Source organism: Artemia franciscana, chromosome 2 (genome assembly GCF_032884065.1).
Source record: "Artemia franciscana chromosome 2, ASM3288406v1, whole genome shotgun sequence".
Lineage (NCBI taxonomy): Eukaryota > Metazoa > Arthropoda > Branchiopoda > Anostraca > Artemiidae > Artemia > Artemia franciscana.
Window position 1 is genome coordinate 66,155,578 of NC_088864.1, and position 14,139 is coordinate 66,169,716.

Genomic DNA, 14,139 nt, shown 5'->3' on the forward strand with positions numbered 1-14,139 from the left:
CAAGGAGGAGGGGCCCAGAATTTGTTTTCCCAGGGAGTATCTCCACAGGTGCGGAAGGGCTAAACCTCCATTATAGAGTCTTAAAGGTGATTTTGTAAAGTTCCCCATCAGGGTAACAGAGAAAAGTAGAGTAACTTTAGCTAGGCTGTACGCATTGGCAGGTTTCATGCTCTATCCCTAAAAAACGAACGATGCAAAGTCCGTAAAAGATGGATTTAGTTATTATGAGATTTATAGAAAACCTGAGAAGTAACTGCCGTTTCACCCCACCCGTTCCTTCCCATATTCCCAATTAAAAATCCTGCACATAGCGTTTGATGAGCTACGATGTGATTAGATAAATACCTTAAATTTATAAAGATTACAAGAGACTGGGGAAAAGGGAAAGCTCTAAAAGGAGGTGAAAGTAAAGAGATGCGTTCACCAGTGTCAGTCTAATGCAGTTCCATCCTGGATGGTTTAGAACTAGGTAACCAGATGGCTGAATATATACAACGAACTTACTCTTGAAGCTTGTTCCCAAGAGCAGAGGACCGATCATTTGGGAGGACTCGATACAAATCCTGGAGCTCTAAATCGTTTGTGGAGCCAAGCTTGAACAAAGGATTTAACCACCTATAAGAAAACAAATCCAATTTAGAATATGGTCCATATCGCACATAAAATCACGGTTGCTGCAATAGCTGTAAGCTAATTTTAAGCTGTAAGCTAATTTAATATGCAAGCGGCCCGTAATAAACGAAAGTTGGTCCATCAGAAATGCAATGCCCCGAGTCTTACGAAAAAAATCCGAGTCTTACGAATCGGTTTTTGTTTTTATTCAGTATAATTAAATATATGTTGACAGTATGGTCATTATGTGTAGTTCTTGTTCTTCTAGCAGGACCAGGTATTTTCACGCCTAACCTGGTACCGAAAATTCGGGTGTTCTCCTGAATCTGTAGGCCTCTAGTATGAACTCTGTTAATTTATAATTGATAATTTTCATGTTTTTTTACTTTTTTACCTTTTCAACATTAACGGAGGAAAAAATTCAGATTTTCTTAAAAAAAAAAAAATGTGACTAGGTTAAATACAGCTAAACATGTTTGATCAAAATTAAGTAACTCACCCAATGATCTTTACCATTTTATTATTGAATTAGAGTTGGCGGGGGTGGTTTGAGGCGCATATACTACAAAATGACACTAGTTGATGCTAATAATAAGGTTATAACCACTGGTACAAAAATCCGAGTCTTACGAAAAAAAAAAAAATGAAAAAAAAAGCACGAAAGGGATGCTAATGTAGTGATATGCCTTTTGAACTTGAAAAATAACACTCAGTTATTTGCACAAAAAACTGAACAAATCTAAAAAACGAATTTTATTCGAAATTCCCTTCCCGTTCTCATTATCACCAAGTGAGGAACTTCATAGCAAGTAGCTCTTCCAGTGACTTGGGTACGATGTTAAATGATTATTCGTCACTGACACATGAATAACCATACAAGGTCTGGCAGTGTAAACTTGAAATCATAATTTGAATTATGAAATTCCCCGCGAAAACGGGGAAAAGAGTGGCTGTGTTATTTCTCAATTCAAAAGCTATGAGCTAATCTACTAAATTATGCCCAGTGGAATCGGGATTCATTAGACTGGGTCCAAGGGACACTGATTTACCAAAATATAAGGGGTGGGGGACAATGACTATTTTCACATTTTTCAGTAATTTTAAAATTCCACATGGGGATTATCTCCCCCGAGTTGGCGTACCTTCTAGGTCTCTGACAGCATTACTTTCCTTAGAAATCTCTTCCATACAAACCCAACATTTTTTTACCAGTGGTTATAACCTTATTATTAGCATCAACTAGTGTCATTTTGTAGTATATGCGCCTCATACCACCCACGCATGCTGATGTTAAGTATATAAGTTTCACCAAATTTAGTCTGTCATCAAAAGTTACAAGCCCGAAAAAATTTGCCTTATTTTGGAAAATAGGGGAAAACACCCCCTGAAAAGTGATAGAATCTTAACGAAAATCACACCATCGCATTCGGCGTATCAGAGAACCGTATGGCATAATTTTCAAGCTCCTATCTACAAAAATGTGGAATTTCGTATTTTTTGCCAGAAGACAAATCACGGGTGCGTGTTTATTTGTTTGTTTTTTTTTGTTTTTTTTTTTCCCAGGGGTCATCGTATCGACCATGTTGTCCTAGAATGTCGCAAGAGGGCTCATTCTAACGGAAATGAAAAGTTCTAGTGCCCTTTTTAAGAGACCAAAAAAATTTGAGGGCACCTAGGCCCCCTCCTACACTCATTTTTTCTCCAAAGTCAACAGATCAAAATTTTGCAATAGCCATTTTTTCCACATATTCAAAAACCATAATAACTATGTCTTTGGGAATGACTTACTCTCCCACAGTCCCTGGGGGAGGAGCTGCAAGTTACAAACTTCGACCAGTGTTTACATATAATAATGGTTATTGGGAAGTGTACAGTCGTTTTCAGGGGATTTTTTTTGGTTTTGGAGGTGGGGTTGAGGGGAGGGGGCTATGTGGGAGGATCTTTCCTTGGAGAGATATGTCATGGGGGAAAAGAAATTCAATGAAAATGGCGCAGGATTTTATAAAATTACTATAAAAAAAGTATGAAAAAATAAACATGGAAAAGTTGTTTCAATTGAAAGTAAAGAGTAGCATTGGAACTTAAAACGAACAGAGATTATTACGCATATGAGGGGTTTTAAAAATGCTTTAGCATAAAGAGCGATGTATTTAGGAGGGGTACCTCACTCATTATGCTATAGTATTTTTAGTAATTTCAACTATTTATTCTACGGCCTTTCTGATTCAGGGGTCATTCTTAAAGAATTGGGACAAAACTTACGATTTAGTGTAAAGAACGAGGTGTTAACGAGGGTACAAACCCTCTCATATACATGATAAAAATTAAAGAATATAAAAGTTTGTTACGTAAGTTAATTCTTAAGTTACTTATATTTTTTACTAATAAAAAAATTCGTTAAAAATTAAAATTTATAGTTGCCTTTTTATGTAACCGAAAAATTGCATGGCAACTAGACCTCTTCCCCCATCCCTTATTTCTCAAAATCGTCTGATCAAAACTAAGAGAAAGCCATTTAGCCAAAAAAAGAATTAATATACAAATTTCATTTTAATAATTTATGCGTGGAGAGCCAAAATCAAACATGCATTAATTCAAAAACGTTCAGAAATTACATAAAAAAAACTAGTTTTTTTAACTGAAAGTAAGGAGCGACATTAAAACTTAAAACGAACAGAAATTACTCCGTATATGAAATGGGTTGTCCCCTCCGCAATCCCTCGCTCTTTACGCTAAAGTTTGACTCTGCCACAATTCTGCTTTTTAAAACAATTAAAAGCTTTAGCGTAGAGAGCGAGGGATTGCGGAGGGGACAACCCATTTCATATACGGAGTAATTTCTGTTCGTTTTAAGTTTAAACGAACAGAAATTACAACGAACTGTAGTAAGGAGCGACCTGGCTCAATAGTAACGAAACTCTAAAAAATAGAATTTTAATACCAATAGTTACATCAAAAGGATTGCATTTTAATGCTAATTTTAAATATATAAGTTTCATCGAGATTAGTGTTACCCATCAAAAGTTACAAGCCTGAGAAAATGTTCTTAATTATAAAAAATAGGGGGAAACACCCACTAAAAATTATAAAATCTTAACGAAAATCAAACCATCGGGATCAGCGTATTAGAGAACCCTTTTGTAGAAGTTTCAAGCTCCTATCTGCAAAAATGTGGTTATTTCGCATTTTTTGCCAGAAGACAGATCACAGATGCGTGTTTATTTATTTTTTGTTTTTTTTTCCAGGGGTGATCGTATCGGCTCAGTGGTCCTAGAATGTCATGATAGGGCTCATTCTAACTGAAAGTAAAAGTTCTAGTGTCCTTTTTAAGTGACAAAAAAACTGGAGGGCACTTAGGCCCCCTCCCACGCTCATTTTCCCCCCAAAGTCATTCGATCAAAATTCTGAGATATCCATTTTGTTCAACATAGTCGAAAAACCTAATAGCCATGTCTTTGGGGACGACTTACTCCCTTACACTCCCCGTGGAAGGGGCTGCAAGTTACAAACTTGACCTGTCTTTACATATAGTAAAGGTTATTGGGAAGTGTACAGACGTTTTCAGGGGGATTTTTTCGTTTGGGGGGGAGAAGTTGAGGGGGAAGGGTACGTGGGAAGACCTTTCCATGGAGGAGTTTGTCATGGGGGAAGAGAATTTCAATGAAGGGGCGCAGAATTTTCTAGCATTATTTAAAAACAAAACAATGAAAAAATAAATATGAAAAGTTTTTTTCAAGTGAAAGTAAGAAGCATCATTAAAACTTAAAACGAACAGAAATTATTAGGCATATGAGGGGTTTACCTCCTGGTAATACCTCGCTCTTTACTCTAAAGTATTTTTAGTAATTTCAACTATTTAATCTACGGCCTTTGTGATTCAGGGGTCATTCTTAAGGAAGTGGGACAAAATTTAAGCTGTAGTGTAAAGAGCGAGGTATTGACGAGGTTTAACCGAGTTTAACTTATACAAGGGAAGAGTTTTTGGGGTGTATAACACAGAGAAATATAATTTGTCTGTTTTTTAACTTCCAGAACTCTACTGTCATTAATTATAATCAATCATTTGCTCTTACTTAGTCTTCAGCACACCATCTACAACTGTGTTTTTCAATGGACGATTTTATGGGGAAGGGCTACCCCCTCATATGCGCAATAAAAACATACGAATATAGAAGTTCTCTACGTAAGTTAATTCGTAAGTTACCTATATTTTTTACTAGTGAAAATGTTCGTAAAAAATTAAAAGTTCTTGTTGCCTTTTTAAGTAACCAAAAAATCGGAGAGTAACTAGGCTTCCTCTCCCACTCCTTTTTTCTCAAAATCTTCCGATTAAAACTATGAGAAAGCCATTTAGCCAAAAAAAAAATTAATATACAAATTTCGTTTTAATTATTTATGTGCGGAGAGCCAAGATCAAAACATGCATTAATTCAAAAACGTCCAGAAATTAAAAAGAAAAAACAAGTTTTTTTAACTAAAAGTAAGGAGCGATATCAAAACTTAAAACGAACAGAAATTACTCCGTATATGAAAGGGGCTTTTCCTCCTCAACGCCCCGCTCTTTACGCTAAAGTTTTTTACTGTTTCAAAAAGTGGAGTTAAGAGAAAGAGTCAAACTTAAACGCAATGAGCGGGGCGTTGAGGAGGAAAAGCCCCCTTCATATATGGAGTAATTTCTGTTCGTTTTAAGTTTTAATGTCGCTCCTTACTTTCAGTTAAAAAACTAGTTTTTTTTTATTTAATGTAAAATCAGGAATCAATAAAGCAACACCTTTGTTACCACACTGCTTATTTCATGTTTGGGATCTTAATTCAAGATCACCGTGTTGCCTAAGGTATAGCAGCATATTGGAAGGATAATCTAGGCCTTGTTATTTATTTACATTTATAGGATATAAATTAGATACAAGTTAAAGAAATATACCATTTGATTCGCAAAATTAGTTTTTTTTTTTCAAACATAGTAGGCCTAATCCCTGCTGTTGCTAGACTAACATATGCATACCTGTTATTTCGTATATTAGGGGGGTTGTCCTCTCTTCAAAACCTCACTTTTCACCGACTTCATGCTCAAGTTCATTATTACTTCTAAAACAGTTTTCTATTGTAATTAAACGACCTTTGTGTTTCTGGAGTAACTGTTAAAGGATTGGGACAAAAAGTCACATTTCAGCGTAAAAAGGAGGTGCTGAGAAGGGGGCAACCTCCCAAATATACAAAATAATTTCTGTTCGTTTTGAGTTTTAATGTTGCTCATAACTTTCAGTTGAAAAAACTTGTTTTTTTATTATTTAGTTTCTGACCTTTTTTTAATAGTGCCTTGAAATCACCCTTCCCTCCATGGAGAATTCTTTCCCCCACAGAATATTCCTCAAAGTAATGTTCTTCTCACGCAAAATACCCCTACGTTGAGAATACTACCCAAACAATTCTATTCTCGCTGAAAATTCTCTATGGAGATTTCTCACGGACGTTGTCAAATCAAATCGGAAATCCTCCTCCTTGAAAGTTTTTCCCGGGAAATACCACCACCCTCGGTACATTACTTACTTCAACATTCATGGCAGGTTTTCTCTGATTCTCAACAAGGCAGGTCTTCCTCATTTTCCTGAAGAAAAAAGAAGAAGAATCGGTTTCTGAACTAGTAACCTATTGGTTTGTCGTCAAATGCTTTACCAGGAGGCTATGAGCTATGCTAACAATTACGAATATTGTAAGTGGACAAATATCGGCAAATTTTTCAACTTATTCCCGGGAAATACCACCACCCCCGGTACATTACTTACTTCAACATTCAAGGCAGGTTTTCTCTGATTCTCAACAAGGCAGGTCTTCCTCATTTTCCTGAAGAAAAAAGAAGAAGAATCGGTTTCTGAACTAGTAACCTATTGGTTTGTCGTCAAATGCTTTACCAGGAGGCTATGAGCTATGCTAACAATTACGAATATTGTAAGTGGACAAATATCGGCAAATTTCTCAACTTAAAGGTCTTTCTCTAGGGGATGTGGAGGGTTATGCTATCAGCAAATGCATATTTATTGGACCAAACAGCTATTCTGAACAAAATGGCAATCTCGAAATTTTGATCGGACGACATTGGGGGAGGTGGGACCGGGGCTGGCTGCTCCCAATCTTTTTGGTCACTTAAAAAGGGCACTAGAACTTTTAATTATAGTCCGAATCAGCTGTCTGCCAATCTTCAAGAACAATTGGTTCAATAGTGTTCCCCTTATATCACAATAGGGTCACATCACCACCAAAAGCTACTGCCGATCTTCTAGGACCATTACTTCGATGAAATCATCCCTGGGAAAAAAAGGAAAACAAGGACAGTGATCCACGAAATACCAAATTCCATATTTTTGTAGATAGCAGTTTGAAACCACTACAGTAGGGTCCTCTCCTACGCTGAATCTTATGGTGTCCTTTCATAAGGATTCCTTGACTTTTAGGGGGTGTTTCCCCCCATTTCAAAAATATGACAGATTTTCCCAGGCTCGTATCTTTTGATGGGTAACATTAAACTTAAAGAATCTTATATATTTTAATCAGCATAACAAGCTAATTCTTTTGATGTATCTATTAATATAAAAATCCAAATTTTTAGAGATTCGGTGATTATTGTGCCGCGTTGTTCATTACGGCAGTTCGTTACCAGGAACTGTTTATACTACTACTAATGATCAACAATCTCTCAAAAGAGCGAAACTCCCTATTGCAGAAACCAGTAACGTCATAAGTGCTGCAAGTTAACAACAGTAATCACCAAAAAGAGTAAACTCCTCGACAGCAGCTACAGACTGTTAAGCGTCCATAGCTGAAGCTCTGTACAATGTAAGTAATATTCAATGTTTATCAATATAATCATGGCTTATCAAAATCTAACACGTTAAAGGATGTGATAGAGTAACATTTTTCATAAAAGATTCTTCTTTGTGTACATTCAATCACCAAACTTTTTAAGTCTTATTTCCAGGTTAGGTTTGCCTGTGTTATATATTTTTCTTTATTATATGTGTTAAAGATTTACCACATACTAATATCTTTTTACCAAAAGGGTGGGCATATATACTTGCCAGCTGAGCAATTCCTCTTTTTGGTGATTCAATTGGCTAGCTTTTATAAAATTCTTTTTCCAGGTTACTTCATCGTGTTTTGTTCAACATAATTACATGTCAAACAGACATTGGAAATCTAAAATTTAGTCCATCTTTGCCTAAGATTAAACAAAACAAGTTTTTCAACTGAAAGCAAGGAGCAATATTAAAACTTAAAACGAACAAACATTATTAGGTATATGAAGGGGTTGCTCCTCCACAACACGTCGCTCTTTACGCTAAAGGTTTCTAGTACTTAAAAAAAGCTTCTTATTTTTCTGTTTAAACGAACATTGTGTTTCAGGATTCCTTCTTAAAAGATTGGGATAGAATTCAAACTTTAGCATAAAGAGCGAGGTGTTGTGGGGGAGTAACCCCCTCATATAAGTAATAATTTCTATTCGTTTTAAGTTTTAATGTTGCTCCTTACTTTCAGTTGAAAAAAACCTATTGTTTATATAATTTCTGATCGTTTTTTAATAATGCCAACAAATCTACCAGCTCCTCCACGAAAAAATCCCTCCTCCTCAAGGATTTATTCTCTATACAATTCAATCCTGATGAAAATTTACCCCGGGCAATTATTCTGAACATCTCCACGCGTAAAATTGAGAGTGAAAGGAGAGAGCAAGACATAGGAAGAATTTTGTATGGTAATTCTGACTAATTCCCCGGCGTAAAATTTCTCCTGAAAGATTCAACCCCTAGAAACTTCCCTCCCATTGAAAATTATCCCCGCGGAAAATAGTACCAGGAGACCCCCCCCCCAAAAAAAAAATGTGTGCATACTGGCTATCAAAATTTCGATCGGACCATTTTGAGAAAAAAGGGGCGCGGGAGGAGGCCTAGTTACCCTCCATTTTTTGGTCGATTAAAGACAGCATTAGCCCTCTCACGATGCTCTAGGACCATTGGGTTGATAGGATCACCACTAGGAAAAAAAAAAAAGAAATAAACATGCATTAGTGATCTTTCCTCTTGCAGAAAATACAAAATTTCACATTTTTTCAGACAGGTGCTTGAAACTTCTACAATAAGGTTATCTGATACACTGAATCTGATGGTGTGATTTTCGTTAAGATTCTATGACTTTTAGGGGATATTTTCCTCCTCTTTAAAAAAGCAGACAAATTTTCTCAGGCTCGTTACCTTTGATAGAAAAGATTAAATTTATTAAAACTTATATATTTGAAACCGGCATAAAACCTCGATTATTTTGATATACCTATTGGTATCGAAATTCCGTTTTTTTAGGGTTTCGGTTGCTATTGAGCCGGGTCACTCCTTACTTACAGAACGAACTGTTTGAAACAGACAAAAATCTTGCTGTCAGGAAAAGGGGCGAAAAAAGACCTATATGATAGGCTACGAGTAAGGAAATTGAAAAATAATGATTTATACATGGAATCACGGAATTTTTTGAACGGTTCAGCCTATTCTCAGGCCAGTAAAAGTATTAAAAAAAAGTGAGAAGTTCTGTCAGGAAAACACACACATTTCTGAAAACTCACCAAGACCTAGCCCCCCTTTTCCCGGAAATATTTTTAGACATTAATAGGGTATATATTGGTTCTTGTCAAAACCATGCACGACATGGTACCAAAGAGATGGGAGCCGGCGTCCTACTGGAAAACCCCCTTGCAAAAAATCCCTCACCAGAGAATTTCCCCCGGGGAAAATTCCCTTGGGATAATTTCCCCCATGAAAAATTTCCTCACACGTAAAATTAAGCACCCACAGAGAAAGTTCGAAATAGATACCTCAGAATGTCGGTCAGATGTCTTAAGGGGTCACAAAAGGATTAGATATCAAAAACAGTTTTAGGACAGGGGCTGGTTGGTTCCCAACCACTCTCGGTTTACAAAAAAAAGAACGACTAGAACTCTCGTTTTCCAATCCAAAAGGGCATTCTCCAAAGTTTATACAGCGACGAGGGGGAGGTTGTGGATGAGGAATGGGCAGCCCCCCTTCTATAGAGAACAAATCTTGCTAATTTTGGGGGTTAATATTCCTCTTCACTTTCATAATAACAGTATAGACCAGAAATGTTCCAAGAAATCAAGTGGAATTAAATATCGATTTCTACCTCCAAGCACCCCCCCCCCAACTAAGAACTAGCTGTGTATTCACCTGAATACTCAATGAGAGTTAAGATGTTTTGGCATTAAAATGTACCCTTTGAGGCATCTATCCCATCCCTAACAACAGAGAAAAGAACGAGGGTGGGGGATGAGTGCCTCGAACACTTTTGAACCTTAAAAATGGCACTGTAACTTTAGATTTTCAGTTGAATGAGCCCCCTTCAAACTTTATGCGACAACCCTTCCCATAAAAAACCTTATATCTTAACAATGAGCAACTTGCACGGCTTACAGCTCTTGCCCAAAGGCATGTTTATTTGAATTTTGGACTATTTTGAACAAAATAACTATCTCTAATTTTGATCCGATATATTTTTTGAAAAAACAGTGAGAGGGCTTGTTGCCCTCTAATCACTTTTCCCTATTGAAAGAGGCACTAGAACTTTTAATTTGGAATTGAATAAGACCCCTCCAAACGACCCTCCCTTCCGACGAAGTTCCTCTGGGAAAAAAAATAATAACACATTGAACCCTTATGCCTTTTTACTATGGTCAACGCTACAGCATTGCCTCTGACTTAAACAGGTGAGTATAGTTTTCAATTTCCGTTCCAATGAACATCCAAAATTATCCTGGGAAAAAATGCGGGAGAATTTTCCGGGGGGATACCTAGACCCCCAAAAGATGGAGCCAAGTTAATAGGCACAAAAACAACATATGAGCCACAAGATAGTCCCAATCACCTGAAAATTTCTCAATGTTTGCATAGTTATATGACTGAATTCCTTCTGAAAACAAATAAAATGGCAACAGTTAGTTTAGATAAGAATTATAGTTACCTAATCCTACGAAATAGGCAGAATAGCCATGGTTACATTTCAAAAGGGTATTAAACTTGATTCCATAAAGAGGACTCTTACGACTGATTAGTTAAAAAGAAAAGTTTTCTGATGTAAGTAAAGAGTGAAGATGAAAGTCGAACAAAGCTATTCTTTAGCCGTTTATACAATGCAAGTCTGCAATATTGGTTCAAAATAAAATAATTTACCTAAATTCGTAGAGTTCTAAAAAGCTAGCGTTAGACTGAAAATCGAGAATCAACGACACAACGACACAATCAGGAGCAAAAAAAAATCCTTAATTACCGCGTAGAGAATAAAGAACTAAGATACTCGTGTAGTATACGTTACTCACTCACATGCTTGATTTACTCGGAACCTGTTTCTTTGACCCTCAATTCGAATAAAATATCACAAAATATGATGAAAATATATTACTTTAGAAACAAATTTGTGCTACATATTTGAATATTACGGGGGTGTGGTTGGGGTAAAGTATAGAGGGTCTGCCTGCAATATCTGTTAGGCACATTTATCTACAAATTATGAAGTGCAAATTGTGTTCTAACTACAAGCTGCCCAATAACATTACCACCACCCACCCCACCCCTATTGTGCGAATATATAGCCAGAAATATATATTTCCCATCTATTCTTGTCTTGTCTCACGCTAAGCTGAAAGAGACTAACAAAGAAACCGGTTCGTTCTCGAGTTTTAGACAGCGTAAACTTGATTGAGTGGCGTATAAAACACAAGTATCAAAACAAATTTATAAGGTTCTCAATTCTCAAAGGCTCTCTTTCTCAAGGCTCTTTCATAGGCCATGAAATCACTTAGCGAATTGGCCCAATAGTAAACAAAACTCTGAAAAACGGGATTTTGGTTTACAAAATACTCAAAAAAAAATTTATGGTAAAATTTTTTGTCGTAAAGCTAAAGTGACATATGAGGTAAAACCTATAATGGCCAACAGTTTCCAAAAATTTCTATTTATTTGACATCTTTGTGTGCAAGAATCATGTATTATTTTGTTTTCTTACTATGGTATTTTATGTCAATTATCTAACATTTTTTATTTGTGGTTAAATTCACATTTGTGAAAATTCATTTCCAGCCAAAAAGTTCCAGCCAGCCACAGTTCGTGGTAACGAACTGTAGTAAGGAGCAACCCGGCTCAATAGTAACCGAAACTCTAAAAAACAGAATTTTGATACTAAAAGATACATCAAAAGAATTGGATGTTCATGCTGATTTTAATTATATAAGTTTCATCAAATTTAGTCTTTGTCATCAAAAGTTACGAGCCTGAGAAAATTTGCCTTATTTTGGAAAATAGGGGGAAACACCCCCTAAAAGTCATACAATCTTAACAAAAATCACACCATCGCATTCAGTGTATCAGAGACTTCTAGTGGAAAACTTTGAAGCTCCTATCTACAAAAATGTGGATTTTCGTATTTTTCCCAGAAGACAGATCATGGGTGCGTGTTTATTTGGGTTTTTTTCCCCAGAGGTCATCGTATCGACCAAGTGGTCCTAGAATGTCGCAAGAGGGCTCATTCTAACAGAAATGAAAAGTTCTAGTGCCTTTTTTAAGTGACCGAAAAATTGGAGGGCACTTAGGCCCGCTCCCACGCTCATTTTTTACCCAAAGTCAACGGATCAAAATTTTGAGATAGCCATTTTGTTCAGCATAGTCAAAAACCATAATAACTATGTCTTTGAGGATGACTTACTCCCTCACAGTCCCCGGGGGAGGGGCTGCAAGTTAAAAACTTTGACCATTGTTTACATACAGTAATGGTTATTGGGAAGTGTACAGACGTTTTCACGGGGATTCTTTGGGTTTGGGGGGGGGTTGAGGGGAGGGAGCTACGTGGGAGGATCTTTCCTTGGAGGAATATGTCATGGGAGAAGAAAAATGCAATGAAAAGGCGCAGGGTTATCTAGCATTACCATAAAAAAAAAACAATGAAAAAATAAATATGAAAAAGTTTTTTCAATTGAAAGTAAGGAGTAGCATTAAAACTTAAAACGAAAAGAGATTATTACGCAAATGAGGGGTTCTTCTCCTCCCAAATACCTCGCTCTTTATGCTAAAGTATCTTTAGTAATTTCAACTATTTATTCAACGGCCTTTCTGATTCAGGGGTCATTCTTAAAGAATTGGGACAAAACTTGAGCTTTAGTGTAAAGAGCGAGGTATTAACGAGGGAACAAACCTCCACATATATATAATAAAAATATAAGAATATAGAAGTTTGTTACGTAAGTTAATTCTTAAGTTACGTATATTTTTTACTAATAAAAACGTTCGTTAAAAATTAAAAGTTCTAGTTGCCTTTTTAAGTAACCAAAAAATTGGAGGGCAACTAGGCCTCCTTCCCCACCCCTTATTTCTCAAAATCGTCTGATCAAAACTAAGAGAAAGCCATTTAGCCAAAAAAAAAGAATTAATATGCAAATTTCATTTTAATAATTTACTTGCGGAGAGCCAAAATCAAACATGCATTAATTCAAAAACGTTCAGAAATTAAGTAAAAAAAACTAGTTTTTTTTAACTGAAAGTAAGGAGCGACATTAAAACTTAAAACGAACAGAAATTAAACCGTGTATGAAAGGGGCTGTTCCCTTCTCAACGCCCTGCTCTTTACGCTAAAGTTTTTTGCTGTTTAATAAAGTAGAATCGAGAGAAAGAGTCAAACTTTAGCGTATAGAGCGGGACTATTGTTGTTCTACAAAACTTTTAGTCTACACATAGTTTTTGTTATTTTAAGTCACACAGAGTTACGACAGCCTTTAGCGCCAAAAACGTGACCTGGTACCATTAGGAGTCAGTTTGGGAGTATTTTCATACAGTGAATTGCACATCACGCAAATTATGAAATAGAACTTGAGAATTTGAGGGTTAGTTTACAACTTGGTACTAGGTGAATGGGATAGCCCATAAGAAATATTGTATCATTTGAACACCTGATGTGGAGGATATTTCACAGTCCAATAGGTAAAGGTCGGTTGTACACAGAAGACAAATCACCATCCCTTAAATAGAAATTAGATTCACCGTCCGGTACTTTTGTATTATATGGTACACATTCGAGAAGTGAGGTTAGGTTAATCCTAATGAAATACACAAAAATATGATGAAAATACAATACTTAAGTTCAAAATTATTGTGAGAGAATTATAAAATTCATAAAAAGAATTATGATAGGGCGGCTATGTCAGCATATAGACATATGACATATGTCATATGTCAGCTTTCCGTAAAAAATCTGGATTTTTTTTAAAACTTTGAGTGACTAGTGGCAAGGGCTAACGTCGTTTAATCAAGCTCAAATTCCGGCTATCTCAGTATGTAGAAAGGAAAACCGCTTTTTTTTGGGGGGGGGGGCAAGATGAACAAAATTCCGACATCGATTTTTTGTAGTCACCCTAGTTTACACAGTACAACTGATTTTACAACGGAACAATCAAGAAACAAAAACACAAAACATGCATATAATCAG

General features: G+C 36.2%; 1 protein-coding gene and 1 long non-coding RNA gene across 2 annotated transcripts in view; one reads left to right on the forward strand and one right to left on the reverse strand.

Annotated features, from left to right (window-relative positions):
* Positions 1-14,139, reverse strand: part of LOC136043969 (ATP-binding cassette sub-family C member 4-like) — a 164,559-nt gene that overhangs the window by 147,011 nt on the left and 3,409 nt on the right. The window contains exon 2 of the mRNA XM_065729052.1: positions 505-615. Within this exon, the coding sequence (XP_065585124.1) occupies positions 505-615 (111 nt within the window). The remainder of the gene's footprint in view (positions 1-504; positions 616-14,139) is intronic.
* LOC136043971 (uncharacterized) overlaps positions 1-14,139 on the forward strand; it is a 37,754-nt gene that overhangs the window by 11,300 nt on the left and 12,315 nt on the right. Inside the window, exon 2 of the long non-coding RNA XR_010621765.1 lies at positions 7,334-7,446. This is a non-coding gene — a long non-coding RNA (uncharacterized LOC136043971). The remainder of the gene's footprint in view (positions 1-7,333; positions 7,447-14,139) is intronic.